The following is a 20,798-nucleotide window of genomic DNA, read 5'->3' as shown; positions in this document are numbered from 1 at the left end:
TCAAATTTGAATACCATGTGATTAAGGTCTGGGATCTAAAGTCTGCTCCTTGAGTAAAAATTATGTTCATCCTCCTGGTACCTCATTTTGTATGTTAAACCCAATGGATATGTAAGTACCAAGTACAAGAAAGTTGCTGAACCTGACCAAATCAACCAGCTTTTTTTTTTTTTTTTTTTGCACTGATTGATTGTCCTTAAGCCCTGCGATGGACTTGCAAGCTGTCCAGGGTGTACCCCGCCTTTCGCCCAGAGACTGTTGTGATAGGCTCCAGCTTCCCCGTGACCCTGAATTGGATTAAGCGATTAGGAAAATAAATGAATAAATGATTGTCCTTAAAAGTACTACAGAATTTGAAATCCCCCCTTTTTTACTAGACATTAACTTTTGTCAACTTCAGTGTGAAATGACACCTTGAAATGACAACCTCAAAAGACAGGACATGTTGTTGAAGTCTTTTTACAGATGTTTTGTTTTATATGAAATTTGAAAAAGTCCATCATTAATACTGGACACGTGTAGAGAGCTTGAGTTTGTGGGATGCTAGATGACCTGGAAGTAAAAAGTAACAGAAGGCATTCCTGCTCACTGGGTCCATGGGCACCAGGCAGCCCCCACTCCCACTGTGAATTGCACAATCTCACATCACACAGGCACAGACACAGTAGTTATTTAATACTTAAGACTGTTTTGAACATAATGCTGCTGTGCTCTTTTACAATCTTTTTCCACATCCTCTAGGGAAGCTACCTGCCTGTTCACAGGACTTTGTGTAGCTTATAGTTAAAGGTAGCCAAATTTAGCAATTCTCCCATGGCCTGCTGTAGCAGATAAAAAGGGGAGGCTCCAAGCCAGACAAAGTGTGGACCATCACCTACTCTACTCTTTAAGGGAAGCCCTGCTGGCTCCAAGCCCAGATAAAACTGGGAGATTGAATTTAGGACTAGTATCTCTTCTGTGATGATATTCCAGGATGCACAAACAATACAATTTTTTTCCCAAAAAAGACTAAATTGATCATGTTTAACCGATTATTTCAGTGAAGTTTTTGTGTTTAAGCAGCTCCTACATGCAACCTCCTGTGCATTTCCTCAAACAAACCTTGACAGGACTTGCACATGCAAGTTTTAATCAAGTAAAGAGAGTCCCTGCTCCCAAAAATATGACTTACTGTGCATTGTTAAGAAATTGGCACAACTGGAAGAGAATTCAAAAAGGTCACTCACTGATGAAAGGCAGTTGTTTTCTGAACACCACCTCATTTCAGCATTTATTCTTCCTCCAGAGTCATAAATGGCTGCTTGAGAGAATCATTCATAAAAGCTACCTTTTCAGCCTCTGCATTGGGACACAGCAATGGGGGATGCTGCTATCCCCTGATTTGGATGCAAAGACATGAGCAGAAATATGAGATCAGCATTTTGCCCTCATTCATTACTATTCTTTGTGAGAAAGCTTAATGTGTACAGTCTGCTGGGGTCACTGCTTTAAGTGTATGAAGTGTACACTGTGGGTCGTGCATTCATGAGTAAAGTTTATTTTATGACCTTCTAATGATACAATTTAAAGATTTAACACAAGGTATTTTTGTTGCTACCTCGAAAAGTTCATTTTTCAGGTGATACCTCTTCACATAAGTAACCATGGTCACCATATTGTATCTTTAAATCTAAAAGCCCACTACCACCTGCTGAAATGACTGATTACAATAATATACACTGTGCAAAGGATAATGATTAAGATTAGGCATGTCTGCTTGGGGGTTTTACATGTATTTTCATTAGGTCAAATTTCTTTGAACTCATGTCTCACTATCTGAAATTTATCCTGTCCACCCCGTATTGTGTTCTCCCATCCCTGTGCTCTCCTTTTCCCAAAAGATGCCTCCACTTCACTGAGCTTAAAAATAGATATATCCCCCCTGGTGAAGCTCAGACTTAACTTTATTTTCATGGGGGAAAAGACACACATACTGCTCTCCCCCTGCACAGGGACAGAGGGAAAAACAATAACCTTCCAGATTCAATGACAAACCAGTTTCTGTTTGTGTCAGAAATTCAATGGTGAAGCAAATGCCCCTCCCCTCCAAAAAAGCGGTATTTTACTGAGGTGATGGTTTTCATTAAGCTCATTTACTTTGCTTTTGATCCCATATTAGTTCTTGCCATGTGCTGCACAAGAGTGAAGGCTTCTCACTCCTGAAGAAAAAGGCTCTAGTCTAAGAGTTTCAGACTAAAATGACTCAGTCAGTCATTTGTTATAGCAGATAATAATCACAGCTTTCAGTCTTTACATGGCCATGTGGATATTGATATCCCATTTGCCCGATTCATTGTTCTTATCTTATCTTGTGTAAGCATGCACAAAGTCAGATATTGATTTTATTTCCTTTTTCTGTTTCATATATTTGGCAGCGAGTAATTGTCACATCTGTTCTGTGGATAAATAGAGCAAAAAGGGTATATGACAACATAGCAGACACAAATAGACTAGATGAGCAAGATGGCAACATTGTAAACAAATGGACATGGAGGAGAACATGACAGGCTGGAGAAAGAGTGACAGACGGAGGGGGCAGGGATGTGGGAGAGATTCTAGTTGAGTCAAAACCCCCCAAGCACCCCTGATTTCTCTGTGAAAGACATAGTGCTGAAAAGATGGCTAGTATGTGTCCTCTCTGCCAAGACATGCCTAAGACAATGACATCATCAGTAAACTACCAAGGACATGAGGTGAGAGCCTTAGACTCACGCTTGGATCTTTTATTTATTATTATTCACTCCCTTATTCATCATTTCACTTGCACTCAGAGTATCACTTTGCACTGACATCCCCACTCAGGCTTTATATAGAGGTTGTGCAAACAAAACAGTACTCTTACCTTTACAGACAGTCAGTTTGTCACTTTTTGCTGATAGTGATCAGAAATAGTTTTTATACAATAATAAAATATGTACTCTTACATATATATCTTAGAAGAGACAAATAAATATTCTGGCATGAAACATTGCAGGAAGAAAAATAATCACAGGTTCAGGTTCAACAGGAGGCTACATCACAGAGCAGAAGAAGTTTCTTTATGCTTTCATCGTGTATAGAAGGTATGGAGTTAATACAGTGTTGTCATAGGTGATTCTGGTGAGCCACAGTGTCACTGCTGCCGTTCCTTATCTGCCAGTCTCTTTGCTTTATTCTGGAGGTAGCGTGCTTTGCCCTCTTCAAAACGTTTCTGCTCGTCTTCTCCTTCAATCTGAAGAAAAAAAAGGCAAAACAAAACATTTATTTTCAGACTTGTCACCTACATATTGCTGTACACTGGAATTGTTCTTCAGCTGTTATATTTTCCATAAGCATAAAGCTCTGATCTAATTTACAGCCCAGTTCTGCAGTAACTGGTATTTATCATCTAGAGAAATACAGAGCACATGATTGAAACTTGGAGGAGCTCTTCCTCATTGTACCGTATACAAATTTAACAAAATAATGCCTTGAGAAAATATTCACATCAACAAATCAGGATGCTTTTGACAGGCAATGTTTGATGGGGGGAGAGGCAGGAACACACACTGGGAAAAGGGTACCATGTGTAAAAGAAAAAAAAAGTCTTAATTTTAGGAAATAATTAAATGATTATTACAAATAAGATGGTGATCTAACGTACAGTGAAATTTGTAAAAGCAGGCAGCCAATGATTTCTACTGATTAACAAGTTTACTTTAGATGGTTCTGTAATGTACAATACTTATATTTAAACTTATAAAAAGAAAAACTTTATTTAAACCAAATCACATTCACAAGTGCTGAATGTAATCACAGAGTTTCTTTGGCATTATCGTTTTTTTTTTTTTTTTTTTATCTTAGTACAGTCATCGCATCCAGTGGTTTTTAGAACTTTTACAACCATGTAAAATGTAATAGTTTGGACAAACAACTATTATCATCCTAACAGGCAGTTGGCAAGATGTTAAGGATTTATAATGCATTACAGTGAAGAGCATAGTCTCGTTGAGGTAGAATACAAGTACATTACATGTTGCATTCACTTGAATTTGGGAATCTGACGTTTGCAGAAGGTAAATATAATTTTATGGTCAATATTTGTCTAAATTGATAGTTTATTTAGATTTCAGGGGTGGTCTGTGTTACTAAAGCTAAATTAATTTGACATATTAATAAGTGTTAAGAATACAGTGTCTCTTTTGATACAGACACCATCACATACATTGCCTTCAATGCACTAGGTCATACACAGGATGTGCATAATGATCCACTGCTGCTGTCAGTCACATTTACACCTCTGTATTTATATTGTGTCCACAAAGCTCACCTTGGCTGCTGAATTGAAAAGTACATCTAGTCTGTAGAGTTAATTAGACTGCCTGGCAACAAATGATCATGTCAACATTTAATTTTATGACATTGCCTGCTTTCCCATTACCTCACATGAGTGCATCTGTTCTAAGTAAGTAGAGTGTGTGAGTATACTACAGCATATATAAGTGGTTTTCTATGTAAAATGTACTGTCTATGGTGAGATACAGGTCTTTTGTGTGCACACACCAGGTAGCTGGCAAATTCAAGAGCTAGTACCACTTAAAGGGAAAGGGTGTTAAAACTGGCATGTGCCAACTTGACTTTTTGGACAGAGCAGGGTGATAATAATACTGTATAATATCCTGCTAGGTACAAGCCCAAAGGGTCATGACTCAAGTGTGATGAGAATGTGAGTAATGAAAACACCAGTTGGAATCTATTATCAGGAAACAGGTTAAGGAACATACAGTTGTGGTATCAGTTTTTTTTCTGCATACCAGTTATATAACAGTCCACATACTGCTCAGCCAGTTATGTCTTTTGCATTCAGCTGAAAGGATTGGATAATTCCAGTTCATTGACTTCCAGAAAAAAGAGAAACCACGTTTCAACACAATTCAGCATTTTAAAATATTTAAGCTAAATACTGTTTAGAATAACATCATCTAACCATGTACTGGCCAGAAATTTCTGGTAATTGCATAAAGCCAAATTGAATTCATAATATAATATCAAATGTCATAGTTGCAGGTTGAGGGCCTGTAACTTCAAATAAATATTTCTTTAGAAAACCTACAGTTTCAATGTAGCCTTAGATAACTTTCTCTGCTTCTTCAAATTGTAAAAGATTGCAGCTTTAAATAAAGACAGGTTGTAAATGGTAAAGTGGTAAATTTTCCATATGAATAGCGAATGTGTAGGCCCTTACCATTTTTGCCATGCATTCATAATTTCTCATCCAACCCACAGATGGGAAGAGAGGGAAATAGAGAAGTGACTGGAATAGCGTGTGAACACAAGTAACTATCACCTCCTTTCCTGCCACCTTGTTATGCCTCCAGGAATTTTTCCAGTCACCTTCTTATTCTGGATCTGATTTTGGTGCAAACACCATTTAATTTATGATGATGTCATGCTGAAAAAGCAGCATGTTTTACAACAATCTTACAACTAATGAGCAGAAATTTTAGTCAAGTCCTCTCATTTTCAGGAAGAAATACCTCTCCCAGAAGAAAAGTGTCCCTCATTTATAAACTTTTACAATCTATTTGGAGTTAGGATTGATGTAAAGCTAAGATGGAGGGTGCTTGGGTAAAACATGGTACTGACTGCAATTGATCCTTTGTGGTTCCCTCTGGGTGTGATGTTGGAACTCTTAAATAAGAACTCTTTAATCAAAACCTGACACGTTAATTAGGTTACAGTCAATGCTCATGAAGGCAACATGATATAAACATTAATATAAAAGCTTCATAAATTCTGCTCACACCTTGTTCCAACAAATAGAAGCTATAAGAAAATATCTGCCGCTACCAAACACTATACATATTTAAATAAATAATTCACATAATACAAACAAAAAAAAACACAGAATGCTTTAAGAAGAAGGCGCAAACATTTGTAATCATTGTTAACTTTGTCACATCCTGGTCAAACATAACTACATCAAAATAGTTTAGCACTGACCCTCCCAGATTTGATTTTTCTTAAAATATGCTATAAAGTTGTGTTATGGTTGGCTATCTTAAACAAAGTTGTTCTACAGAAAACAAATGATAATTCTTCGAAATAGGCTACTGAAAAAGTAGAGATCAAGCGTGTCAGTGCTGAAGGTACGCCTTGGAGTCCTTTAAAATATTTAATAATTTGTAAACCATTTACTATGATATTACGGTTTGGTTGTTTTTGTATAGAACGTCTCTTGATGAGTTTTGTAAAATCTCAGTGTTTCTTGTTAGAATCGTCTTTACAAGATGGCAGTGGATAGACATAAGGGCATTCATTGGTCATAGCCACGGCTTTGCCTCATACGGTGTTGTAGTTTTGACACTGAGGATATGAATATACTGTAATCGTATGTTATTATGGATAAGTTTATATCAAAACCAATGAAGAAAACCTAAAACTATGAAAACAAGCTGCTCATATTACAATAGGATATCATATATTGAATATACAAGGAGTGGAAAGATGAGGGAGAAATAAAAATAAGCAAGAACTGTGATTCTCAGTAAAATCTTAAATTGTTTTCATTTTAGGGCTTCAAATTCTAAATATCATAGTTAAGAAACTCAGAAATACTCATACTTTAACTGTATATATAAGCTAGTTATAATCATGTGACTTGTTGCCAAAAGTTTTGAGTTTTTTTTCCCTTTTGCATCTTTATAACTGCCTTAGTTTAGTGTTCAAAGTTATTATTTAAATATTTTATTTTCTGTGCATATTTATGGGTCAAGTATGATGAAAAAGTCATATGCATAATTAACAGTCCTCCAGAGATTCATAGACAGAAGTGCAATGAGAACAAATAGTATTCAGGTCTCCGTGTGGTGATTCAGATTACCACGGAGTCAGAAATACTTAAAATTCTTGCATGAGTGCACCCGTTAACCTGTTTCTGATTGTCTTGAATGGGAGGCATCTAAAAATAAATGTACATCACTTCATGTGGACTACAGGAGGTTGCCATGACAACTGGCCTTGTTTTTGTGTCGGGGAGGCCAGTTGAATCTCTGCCAACAAGGAGGGATCGAGATGGGAGAAAAGGATGTAGCATGGATGAAGAGAAGAGTAAAGAAGGGGTGGTACGAGAAGCTGAAGCAGAAGGGTTCCAAGTAGGAGAGGAGATAAATGCAAGGGGGAAACAACGTAAACAAGTACAACCATAAACATCATAAACAAAAATGGAAAGGAATGATTAAATAAAGCAACAGAGTAAATGTAAAAGAACCAAACCTGCTATGTGTGGGAATGAATGAACTTAATAATGTGTATGTTATTGAATGCACACAGTTTTTCAGCAATAACCAATTCTTTAATTCACAATCATACCTTGGTGTCAGTCTTGTGTCACCACCGTACAACCACTTTCTACCAGTAAGTAACCAGTGCTCTTCTGACCACTGGCAGAAAAGATTGCTCAGAGGTTCTTTTTTTTTTTTTTTTTTTTTCCACCTAACCCACCATACACATATATCAGTGCAGCACTCCTCAAGGTACTGTCAGAAAAGGTATTCCCTGATATCCTCCTTGCTCCTGCTGTCCTCGTGCCCCACTTCAGCATTACCAACAGTATGCTTGCATTAGTGTCAGTCCATCTACAAACCCCCACATACCCACACTCAAACAGTCCCCAGCCCCCGACTGAGCTAAAAAAGGAAAATCTAAAGATAGTAAATGCAGTGAGTTCAGTGGAGAGAAACTGGGGAGGGGCCAATGTGGGGAAAAGCACCTGCAGTCAAAAATAGCAGAGGCAGGCCTTTTGATCAGGCTATTTATAAAGTACAACTGGGGCAAAATCTGTCACAGTGTCATGAAAATTTTATTAGAGAATGTCTGACATTTGTTTTTAGCTTTCAGGGCTGTTTATATTTAAAATGAACAGAACCCATTGGAAGAAAATTAGAAGAATAAAGCTGGAAACTCAAGGTTATCTTCTGGAATAAAAATATCTAGTAATAGAAATACTTGTCCTATCCTCAGTATTTCTGCATCATGTAAAGAACACACAAAATAAAACAAAGAACATGATCTTAATCTGATCCATTCATGGGGTTTTGCTGGTAATAAATTGATGTAGTTCTTTGCTTTATACAATCTTGACAATACAGATGCAAGTACTGCTGGTGAGAACTGAGAAACATCCTCAGTAGGCTTTCATAAAGTAAGACAAATCTGTGAAAGAGTAAAATTGTTGTAGTTGCAAATAACTTGGAAAATTTACGGTAACAAGTTACAAATTATTAAAGGAAATACATAACAAATGACATAACGGATAAACATAACGGAACATAAAATTTTTTTTTAAATGTTTTACAATACTGTTTTATTTTATTTATTTTTTTGTTTTCTTTTGAGGGGGTTTTTTGTTTGTTTGTTTTGTTTGTTTCTTTTGGATTAGTCATTTGTGTTAATATTCATTTGAGTATTAATTCTTGTGAACTTCTGAAGCTGGCTGGATTATTTAACCAACCAGGGGTGGCCAACTGTGATCTTCAAGAGCCACAGTCCTGCAAGTGCTGGGAGTTTCCCTGCTGCAACACACCTGATTCAAATCAATGGGTTTTGTGCAGACTTTGATGTCAAGCTCTACACAAGTCTGCTGAATAAAGTCTTAGATGTGTGGGGAGTGTTGCAGCAGGGGAACTCCTAACCCTTGCAGGCCGCCGGCACTTGAGGCCCAGAGTTGGCCACCCCTCAATCAATTTATCAATTTATCATCAATCATCAAGTCTTACAGTGTACTATATTTGCATCATAACCCTTTTTCTCATTAATTATCTGTGACTCAGCACTCTGAAACCCTGGCTTAACAGAATATTGTGTGAGAAACAGTGGAATTTTATTATTATCAATTATCTACTTTTTGTAGCAAACAAAGTTTGGAATAATGAAACCTTTTTTTAACTGCTTGTTTGAGATTAGCTGACATACAACATATGCCACCTCATCCTACTGGCAGGCCAATCATTGAGTGTTTTCTTTTGTGTTCACTGTGTGTGAATGGATGAACCATAAAATTTTTTAGGCTAAAATGCTCTATATAAGTGCCAACCACTTACACAGCAAATCAGCTGCTGGCTATGAAACACTTTGTGCATCCAGCCATGCAGTCATGTTGATACTTAAGAGGAAAACCTTTTGTTTTCTGGAAAATCTCCAGGACAAATTTAACCATCAGACACTAAAGACAGTAAAGAAGAGCAGTTGCAAACTTAATGGAAAGCCAAATGGGCTGGCAAATATACACAATGGGGTGGTTTACTGGTTTAGTCATGCCTGTGTTTTTTCTGCTGTTTTTAATCATCTACATGGCATTTTATATGGGCAGCAAAAATCTGTTTTTACAACCAAACAAATAAAAGTTATTTGGTAAAATTTTCTAATACTGGATGGTGATTGGCATCCAAGGTAAAATGGTATGAAAATGTAGGGGTCTTTCCTGTTTGCCATATCCTGTCCTATCAGGTGAAGTTATGTCATTAATGCATTTTCTCTTAGAGTAAACAGCAGTGTGAACTTTGATGTTAATGGTTTAAATGGTTTAAATCTAATTTCCTACATGTGATACTTTTTTTCTGTACACCAAGGATCAAGATCTATGAATAGTTTATTCCCATCAACAGAATTAAGGTTTCAATTTGCCTATTTGAGTCAAGCTCCTAAATAGTTTTAAACCAAGAAGTAGCATTGAGTCTGTCTCATTGTTTCTCTCCTGCTCGCAGACTTTGTGAAAAGTCCAGCCTCATCCATGCAGACCTACACAGGTATGGGCTCTGTTTACAGCTTTTGTATTTATGTTTGCATTGGATTGTAGCAATGGCACGCTAAGTTTTGAGAAATCCCCAACCAGCTCTTGTGAATATTTATACTGAAAGGACAAAGAGGAAAGCTAAGTAATCCTACTTTTTACCTCTTAATGTTCATCCGTTACATGTTTTAGATGTATTTTTGTTGCATTTATATTTATTCTTTCATTACACCTATACAGTACTGTATTTTAGTTGTGTTGGTGATGGTGAACAGAAGACAATTTTCCACTTTGGTGAACAGTGAAAATCTCTTTTCTTTTCTTCTCATCTATTCTATTTTTGCCCAATATTTTCTCAGTTACACATGCACATGCAGACGTTTGCCCAATTTCCAATTTCCAATTATAGTGTTGAGGATGAATTTTTTAAACCAAAAGGAGATTTTTTTTGCCCCTTTTTTTTCATAAAATAGAGCGATATAGAGAAATAAAAGTGGCTAATCATGACAGCAATCCTCGACTATTAAAACAAAGACTGTGTGTAAGATGAAAAATCAGGCCGTGAATGCACAGAGGTGGGGGCTGACAATGGGCAAACCAATTGAGCATGCTTTGTGAAATGGAAACAGAGAGGATGACAGGAGCGTTTGAAAAGGACAGCCACGGGAGACAACCATCTGAAGCATATTTCTATCTGGCAGAAGCATCAGCAGAGAAGTCTTTTTTGAAAGAAACATGTCATGATGCCCAAACCTGATACTGCACCTTGAAGCATGTTAGGATTTTTATGGTCAAAGGCATCTATACAGCATTTGATGGTATGACGGCAGACCTGTAACAACCACTTTCAAACTGAAAACTCATCTCCAATGGCAGGCTTTCTTTTTTTCCCCACTTTGTCCTTATTTGAAACTTAGCAGTGCTAAGTTAGGGTAAATTACATTCTGTAATTATTTGAAAAATAAATTATTTGAAAAATAAGAAAGGCATTTCTCTAAAGTAAACTTTAATTAGCTGAGGTGCTAACTTTGTACAGCTGTGCACTTGAGGGGAAAATGGCCTGCTGTTGGTTTCTGAAGTGCCTCTGAGGCGGCCCCATTCAGTCCATTCAACTGTTGTTAGCGTTTCTTTATTAAAAAGCAAAGCAAGTGGTATCATTACCAAATCAAGAAAATGGCTCACAAAAGTCTTCAGCAAAGAAAACTCATGTATTCAAAATGAAATCAAGCAAATAGTCACCCATTCAAACAAAAAAAAAAAACAACGGAAGTGTTGAAATATGGAATGAGTACCAAAGACCTGCATTATTACAGTGAAATAATTAAACTGAATAAAATAGAAACAAAATCATTATCCATCTGAATTCTGCATTTTATGTTTGAAAGATTATTTTAAAGGCTCTTCTTTTATCTTTACATCCAACTACTCACCAAAAAGATTAAATCTTAAGTCACACAATAACTGTGCAAGTTTTAAAAGAATGATCTAGAGACAGTGAGGGTGAAAAAAATAGCCCAGGAAAATAATTCAGATGTGTTTAGTTACACAGATGGCCTGTGTGCATAGTGTTTGCATGATAAATAGGGTTTGGATCACCAGCCACTGCAAAGGCAGAACAAACAGCAGACGTCGCTCTCCTGTCTGCCAGTAAATATGCACTCTTTACACCCTGAGAATACAGTAAATGCTGATTCAGACAGATACCAATGTCCTAGGATATTAATGCAACTAGGGATAAAATTAGGTTAAGAGAGTGATTTGTAAAATACCCACAGGAGGGAGTTTCTTTCATGGTGTGCATAAAATTCCCCTATATTACTGATTTACTGAGGAATTGCATCAGAATTAGCAGCAGTAAGAATAAACAAAACAGAAGTCTTTAAAAGGTGATCCTCACCAGAAGCACATGAACATGAAACATAATAAAATCTACAACTGTGATTTTTTTTTTCCAACTATAAAAACATCTGTAAAACCAAAGAGTAGATAATACAAATCAAACAAATCATACTGAACTCCTTGTGTGTGTGTGAAGTTTAAGAGGTGATGGTGTGAAAACATATCAAAACAAACAAACAAATCATATAATGAGGTTTTTCATAAAGAATAGGCTTCAAAGAGAGACTGGTTGGTACCAACCTTTAGAGGAGGGATAGGCAGAGGCTTATTTTCCTTGTCCAGTGAGATGAAGGTGAAGAATGCTGAGACGGCCCGATATTTCTCCTTTTCCTCCAAAAGTGAAGCAACATCTACCAACACTTCAATTTCCATCGATTTGTTACTGACAAAGGTTAGCCGTCCAGTCACTGTCACCACACAACCTTGGAGGAAAAAGGGAAGAAGATAATAACATGGTTTTCAGTGTTTCTAAATATAGGCAAGTTTACTGAAAAAAGAAGTAAAAAAGAAAACGTTGTCACTACATGCTTCATCTTGACTTATTACAATCCTCAAGAACACTTAAAGCTTTCAGAAGTTAGATTCAAACAATTCTATCCAGTAGCCTTAGCTAAGGAAAAAAAGATTTCCTGAAGATACTTACAACATATAAATGAATGAAATCATTTAGTGAGTGACCATTTAAAGTCATAACTGTATAACAACACTAAAGAATAGTTGATTGTTTTGAAAGCTGTACTTTTCATTGTTGTATCTTTATCTAGCAGTTATCAGTAAAATACAGATGTTAAGATAAAAATTTATATTTTTGCTACCTCTATAAATACCTTACCATACCGTATAATCAGACACATTTGCAAAACTACAGAGGATTTTTCTTCCTTGCTTCTGATTTCAGCCTAAACTGCACCTAAGCCATCCAACGTGTTTGAAACATCAAAAATGTGTTCTTTTATTCTTTTGTCATCACAGTGAAGTAGAAGAACCAGTCAGCTACTAGTACTGGGCATTGCTAATGTGTTTTTTTATTCCCTTTGATGTGCCTGCACTGTATTATTACTGCTGTTGCCATGGAGATGAGGAGAGAAGGTGTTGTCCCCTGCAGTTTGAAACAGATCTGAGGTATATGACTGAGATCTTATAATAAAGTAAAAGTCCTAAGTGATAAAAGGAAGCAAGTCATGCATGAAAAATGTTACTTATATTAAAGCATGTTATTGCATTATTAAAAGGCAGATGTACCTGATGTAGCTTTCTGAGGTGGACTTGGTTTTAACTTTTCTTTACTCACTGGACTTTGTGTAGGGATTCCAGGTAAGTCTGACAGGTCACAAGATTTTTATGATGGAAGAAAAAAAACTCTTTTGATGTGAAAAGAAAAAAAATACTTTCAGTTTTCCTTTTATCTCTGAATTTTGGCCAGAAATTAAATTATTTCACATGAAAGGTGAGAAATGTATGTTATTTTTATATGCAGAAATAAGAACTAATTTGCTTATTAACCCCTTATCAGACTTTATTCACATGATGTTTTATGTCAACTAACTTAAAAGATGAAGTCTGTTTTGATGGCCTCCATAGAGAATATCTTTTGGTTATGTTCAGTCTCAGCAGTGATGATCATCACATGGAAATTTTATGAAAAATGAAAAAAAAATATATACATACATATAAAATGAAAAGGAAAAAGAAAAGAAAAATGTTTTTTTTGTTTTTTAAATTAAAAATGTACATACAAGCTGAACCTACAAATTCCTCTGAGGAAAATGTAGACATTTTCAAACAAAGAAATAGGACCATAAAAGTCCATGTAATCATAATACAAATAATTTAACCATTGATGGCATTATCTGTTTTTTGTTTTTGCCTTCATTGTTGCTCTGTCAAAGATCGGTTTCTATAATTCTTTAATGTCAATTATACTGTCCAAAATGATTATAATTCAGTGTTTTAAGAAAAACCACTGACTAATTGTCCAGTCCAACCCTTTGTGTTAGTTGTGTCATTAGATTGTATCACTATCAACAATAAGAAATTAAAGTGGTGACATCACAGTGATAAATAAAACAATGAGCTGAGTAAAGAACTGTAAAAACAGGGATTAAGTGCAATGGCTATATGTCAGCATGAGGTAATACAAGAAGACAAGCCCATCCAATCAGAACATTTATCTTCTTTTATGTCACCTGGCCCTTTGAGTGTTTTAACATGTCACCATCAGGAGCAAGTCTGCTCTCATTGGCATAAAGTCTGTCTGGCACAGATGTGTAAGGCTCAGCCAAGTGAAGCATGCTCTGCTCAGTGACATTACACAAAAATGAGCCTTGATGATGTGTGAGTTTTAGAAGATCTTCATGATTAATAATTGATTTTAGCAGAAAGTAGATCCTGCACTGAAGGTCAGCCAACAAGGAAGATGGGTAGTGTCCCATTTCTGTTTGATATAGTAAAGCTGCTGTGAAAAATGTGCCCAGCTCAAGCTCAGGTTTCATGGTACTTACAATAAAATGAGACTGAAACTGAATAAATATACAACCTTTGCCGGAAAATTCCATATTGGGGTTCAGTTGTTCTTTATTAAAGGCTACTTGTCAGCTCTAATATTTTATCTCAAGTATGAAAATGATTAAATCTCTTTGATTTGTCCATTTTACATGTTAGCTTTCTGTATGAAGAAAAAACTAATCTCTCCATCAATAAGATCTTAGAATTGTACAAACAATGTTTAATAAGTTAAATTAAACAAGAAATATATCTAAAAAAGAAAAAAAAAAGCAGAATTCTGAGCAGTCACGATGAAACACTTGTTTTTTCTTCTTCTCACACCTTCGCCCTCACCTTCAGCGCTCTCTTCTCTCTCACTGAAATGTCCTTTCATCTGACATTCAGCTTTTGAGGTTTTATGCCTTTCTTCTCATTATTTGCACCTCTGGCTGTTTTGCTGTAATGGATCATAGAGAAGAGCACTGACTGAATTCTCACTCGGTACATCAGTGGCTCGCATCGAACACCCTAACTGTATATTCTCAAGCCTGCATCCTTTCATTCATTCATTCATTTTCTGAACCGCTTATTCCAATTCAGGGTCGCGGGGAAGCTGGAGCCTATCCCAGCTGGCTTTGGGCGACAGGCAGGGTACACCCTGGACAGCTCGCCAGTCCATCGCAGCAAGCCTGCATCATACACAATATTTTCTTGACATAGTACTGCAGTTACTTGTTGCAGTTAAATGTGTGATATTGGTGGTTTGGCTTCACATCACTTATTACTTTATAACTTCTCTTTACTTTAAAGCATTGGAGAATAGACACTAAACAAACCCTAGATCTGCTGAAAATTTCACAAAGCCACATCTCAGTGTGTCAGTTTGACAGGAAAATATAAAGTGATGCTTTGACAATGCTCAGTTCAAAAAGGTTATTTCCACATTGCTTTTCTTTTTGTTCTGTTGTAGGTTTGTGTTGATGAATGATTGAAAAAAAAAAGTCATGTTTTAATTTACAGTGCAATCCATGTCTACAGCTAACCATTTGTTAGCTGTAGACATGGATGGTTTGTTAAAATAATGTAACTCTTCATTATTTTCCTGAAATCAAATTCTATATGAAATCTGTTTCAGATCAATACATTTTTCAAGAGAATCTTTATTAACATTTTTTTTACAGCATATCAGATAAAAGCTAATTGCTGCAGTAAGTTAAGCAATAGCATCTATGTTTTGTTTTATATTGTTGTTGTTTTATATCTAAGTAACTTCAAACTCTTAGAAGTTTAATTTTCTACACTTTGGATTCTTTGGTTACTCTGCTACTCATTCGGGCCAGGGGTTGGCAACTTTGGTCCTAAGCTGATGTTCTTCATGTTTTAGATGTTTCCGTGCTCCAACACTTGATTCGAATTAAATGGATCTAATCACCTATCAAGTTCTGCCAAGTGACTTTTTCACTTGAATGAATAGGGATACATAAAAAACCTGCAGGACTGCACCTCTCTAGTACAAAACTTCCCTACTCCTGGTTTAGGCTATAAATCTGCTCTAAAATTATTTTTGTGCAGCATGAATGACATGCTCTCTAAGGAAAGTGGGCTAATAAGGCTTGAAACAGCAGACCATAAATCCATAAACAGACATCCGTCTATTTAATGTTGTGGATTTTAACTTCCCACTTGGGTGTGTTGAATGTTCATTTTTCCTATTTTGTCTTTACAGATTTGAAATGTTATATGGACGTGTTCTGACTTAACTCAACTAGGGTCCCAAAACCAGGCCCATACTTTAGTCCTGCACATCACAGCTTTCAGCACCACTGTAACAACATACTAATATACACTTATCACTAATTAATAAAATATATAAGGCATTTGATATCTACATCTAGCACTGCATTAACCAGTGTCTAGGGATATGATGCAAATGACATCCGAGTCAATGTAGTAAGTACCCTACTCACGCTTTACGGGTCACTCCATCTTAAATGTTTAAAACATTACCCCTCTTACATCCTGCCATTCATTAATCTTCAAACGTCTTTAAGAATTTAAAAAAAAAAAACTGAGTGAATTATCCTGCCTGGATAAACTCTTCTGTATTTGAAAAAATACATGCACTGTAAGGACAGAGCTGGTACAGCTGACCTGGCACAGTCGTGCTGAGCTGTGACATTTTCTTACTACTTGATTATTCAACAGTGAGTAGAGATGCTGGTCTATTGTTAACATCATATCCTGAGGTACTCATAAAATCAGAATATTAGCACTTGATGTTACATTATGTTCAGCACAGGAACAAATGTAATTGAATGAGCTGAGAGCAACAAGCAAATGCTACTATGAAAAGACTACTTTCAGTGACCTTTAACATGTTGGAAAACATTTCCATTAGTTCCCATGCTAAAGTACTATTTGCTCTTTAATACTTCTTTTGTAAACAGTATTCAATAACTATATTGATAGTCGTTTTGTCAAAAGCATTTTTACCTGAGCACTCCAGTCAGATTCAACAGAAGTTAAAAGTTTCTTTCTTTGGTTTCAAGACAATGATATCCTAAAGTTACAATAATCTGACAGGCATTGGAATAAATACTACGGGAAATATGACAAAAGGTTTAACATACAAAAAAAGTTTTTTAAAAAAAAGGTAAATGAACCATGCAGTTTGACTTTAGAGGATGACATTCCCTCCCTGAGCAACCATCTTATCATGGTAGTTTGTGTGTCCTGAAGATCCTAGCAGCTATGTTGTCGGGGGCTTTATGTCCCTGGTAGGGTCACGCGTGGCAAACAGGTGTCTAGGGGAGGGATCACACGAAGTGAAGCTCAGCGACCCCCATGAAGATGACAACCATTGGCAGACGTGTTTCCTTGCCCGGACATGGCCCCCCTCTGGAGCCATACCCCCTTGTTTGCGCAGTCTGGTCCCTGTACGACTGGTGTCAAAGCTTGGTCCGCATTGCCGGCAGTAAGTCGGATTCATTTCCAGTGAGGGTTGGACTCCACCAAGGCTGCCCTTTATCACAGATTCTGTTCATAACTTTTATGGACAGAATTTCTTGGCGCAGCCGGGGTATTTAGGGGATCCGGTTTGGTGTCCTCAGCATTGGGTCTCAGCTTTTTGCGGATGACGTGGTCCTGTTGACTTCATCTGATCGTTATTTAGAGCTCTTGGATGAGCGATTGACAACAGAGTGTAAAGTGGCTGGGATGAAAATTAGCACCTCCAAATTTGAGACCATGGTCCTTAGCTGGAATTGGGTGGATTGCCCTCTCCAGGTTGGGAGTGAGGCCCTGTCTCAAGTGGAGGAGTTTAAATACCTTGGGGTATTGTTCATGAGTGAGGGAAGGATGGAGCATGAGATCGACAGACGGATCAGTGCATTGTCTGCAGTAATGCAGACTCTGCACTGATATGTCGTGGTGAGGAAGGAGCTGAGCCAGAAGGCAAAGCTCTTGATTTACCAGTCGATCTATGCTCCTACCCTCACCTATGGTCATGAGCTGTGGGTCGTGACCGAAAGAACAAGATCTCGCATACAGATGGCTGAAATGAGTTTCCTCCGCAAGGTGTCCCTTTGAGATAGGGTGAGAAGCTCGATCATCAGGGAGGGGCTCAGAGTAGAGCCGCTGCTCCTCAGCATTGGTAGGAGCCAGTTGAGGTGGCTCGGGCATCTGGTTAGGATGCCTCTTGGTGAGGTATTCCAGGCACGTCCCTGTGGGAGGAGACCCCTGGGAAGACCCAGGATACACTGGATTATATCTCTCGGGTGACCTGGGAACGCCTTGGAATTCCCCCAAAGAGTTGGCAAATGTGGCTGAGGAGAGGGAAGTCTAGGTTTCCCTGCTTAGGCTGCTGCCCCAGCAACCTGACCATGGATAAAGCGGCAGAAAATGGATGGATGACATTCACCATCTATCCAACACTGTTTATGTCTGCATGGCATCTTCTAACCACCACTACTGTATTTGCAAAAGCTCATTCCATCCACTTCCACTAGACAAGAAGATTGGTATCCCAGCCAAAACATAAAGGCAAGAGAGTTTGGAGGCACTGAATACTTCAAGAAATGTTTTGTTGTTTCATAAAAAATGAAGTAAAAGTAATGGCAACATCTTATGACATAAAAAGTAATAAAAGCCACGATAATAATTATAATGTGATCCCATTCAGTTGTCAAGAGTGTTCAAATACCAGAATGGCACCAGTACCAAGGCTGGCCTGAAAGAAAAGAGGCATATTTGTGTATGTGCTGTCAATATAATGCACCCTCTTTTGGATTTCCTTCCCTAGTAAATGGATCAGCTGTGTTGTCTATACAGTGTCGGCATTAAAATCTTTAAACAAATCTTCAAATTTTACTATGGAGGAGCACTATGAATAGAAAAGTAGGACTGTTTTTCTCTCCATTAAGATGTCAAAAGCTAAGTGGATACTGGTGTTTTCTTGAGTTTCAAAATTAGATTCTTGGATATTTCCCTTTTGGAAATGTGGAAGTCACAGACTTAAATACATTTGACAGCAAATACAGAACAAACAGAGTTTAGTGAACTCTGACCAATAATTTTTTTTTTCTAGATGCTTGTCAAATGCTAACCCAAGCACATATTGCACTATGTGACCTTAAAGACTGTTGAACTTTCTAAAATTATGATGCAGTTCAGTAATAGAAAAGAAAAATAATATTTAGGCATAACTGCCTAAAATCTCATTTCAGCCAGTGAGTCAGAGTAATTCACATCATGCAAACCTGTGGGCATATATGTAACACTTTTTGCGTTTTTCTAGTTATCGTTCTCACCTTTCTTGATCTTCCGATGGAAGTTAATGGCGTCAACAGCAGCAGTTACAATATTGGTATTGCAGTGCCGAGCTGCCACAATGCCAGCAACTTCATCCATCAGTTTCATGGTTGTGCCTGTGTTGGAAACAAGCCCAATTTTACTTGCTATTAAATTACTTCTGTTGTGTCTTTCTTACATAGACAACTGTCCTTACAGTATTGAATTAGCATAATGCTAACAAAGTTTTACAAACAAAAAGAAGAAAATAAAAAGAAATTTGAGGTGGTGCTTGCCAGAATACCTGCAACACCTCAAGAAAGACCCAGCAAATACAGACCAACAGACATTGACAACAATAAAATCATGAGTTCTTATTATGGATTTGATAGGTAGGAATTACTTTCTCACTGGTAAAATACTGTAAATCATCTGAACTGAAAAAAAAGTTTCAAACCAGTTGGTTTCCTAACGGAGAAAAGAGATAGGAGTTTGTAAAGCTAAACCAGTGCCACACACAGCCCCGGATGCTGATGTCATGTTTAAATGAGACAGTTTGCTGTTTTCTCACAGAAAGTGGGACATCTTGTATGGAGTGGGTGGGATGGAGATGAGAGAAAGAAGAGGATGACATCTGCTTGTCATATCAGAGACAGTCTGCAGGCATTCATGATGAGTGCATTTGTGAATGTATGCTCATTTAAAGAGAACCCGGCTTTTTTACACACCCAAGTTGCCCCAGTCATTTCCTTTTGGGTTGCATTATATATCCCGATGTTAAAGAAAATCAATTAACCTGGAGTTTGGACGCTGATTTTGCTCCCAAAGTTTCCAACCATCTGCACTGTGTGGCTCTATTTAAGACATCCAAATGTGTGGGAGTACAAATAGAATGTGCTGTTTGCTCCCAAATGTAGCATTGACTGTGAAAGTGATCCCACTGAGTTGATTAAGAATTAAACATGCTATTACTTTGATCCCCCCACACAAATAGTTAAGAGAATCACTCTTGATGAAATATACAAGTAATGCTTACACATTCTCGACATACATATATCTCCAACCATGTGGTTAAACTCAGGCCATGCAATGTGACAGGGATCTTTTTCCCCATTACAGAAAAGGCACCATCCCCCATTAAATTAAAACTCACTGATTGGTGAAGTACACATGCCGAAAATGTTCTCTGAATGAGACTGATAATCAGCCCACAGTTCAGAACAGTGACAAGCTTAAGCTTTATGTGCGGAAGGAAATATTACACCATATTTAAGCCTTTCGGAAGATATTTTCCAAAACCCATCTCTTTTTTCCCCATCTCTATGTTGTGAAAATTGATGGGATCTCACCTAAGATTGAAAATTTCCCCTGGGTGCAAGTCGCAGCAAGCAGCTGCTATTCTAAAGCTGGAGTGGTCATGTCTGAGCATGAAACACTTAATGGAGATGGATCATGACCTCAGCAAGATGATAAAATTGAACAAAAATGCTGCATTAAAGTTTAAACCTAAGTTTATTGGAGTGCTATGAGGCTAAAATTGCACCACCATTACATGGTTAACCCCATAAAATCCTTCATTTTTTGCCTAACTTTTTTATAGATGAAAAACTTGATGTGGACCAACTATTTTACTGGACTACTTTTATTGGACCCTTGCTGATATAAAAGGAATTTTTATGTTGCAGTATCATCTGTACTGGAGTACAGTATGGCTTCAAAGATAAATTGTATTGGTGAGTGGGGCGAATTAAGTGTTAACTGATTCTACAGTTATGATTTCAGCCTTGAATGACATGCGTGATTTAAATCTCAGAAATCTTAGCTTTTCAGTGGTGTAAAA

General features: G+C 37.2%; 1 protein-coding gene across 1 annotated transcript in view; it reads right to left on the bottom strand.

Moving 5' to 3' along the window:
* Nucleotides 1-3,151: 3,151 nt before the first annotated feature.
* acot7 (acyl-CoA thioesterase 7) overlaps nucleotides 3,152-20,798 on the bottom strand; it is a gene marked incomplete at both ends in the record, with an annotated part of 48,558 nt that continues 30,911 nt past the window's right edge. Inside the window, 3 exons of the mRNA XM_079238468.1 lie at nucleotides 3,152-3,250; nucleotides 11,927-12,108; nucleotides 18,979-19,095. Of these exons, the coding sequence (XP_079094594.1) occupies nucleotides 3,152-3,250; nucleotides 11,927-12,108; nucleotides 18,979-19,095 (398 nt within the window). The remainder of the gene's footprint in view (nucleotides 3,251-11,926; nucleotides 12,109-18,978; nucleotides 19,096-20,798) is intronic.

This window comes from Telmatherina bonti (assembly GCF_933228915.1).
Source record: "Telmatherina bonti genome assembly, chromosome: 4".
Taxonomy (NCBI): domain Eukaryota; kingdom Metazoa; phylum Chordata; class Actinopteri; order Atheriniformes; family Telmatherinidae; genus Telmatherina; species Telmatherina bonti.
The sequence above is the reverse complement of the archived record's forward strand: the minus strand, read 5'-3'. Positions and strand labels throughout refer to the sequence as shown.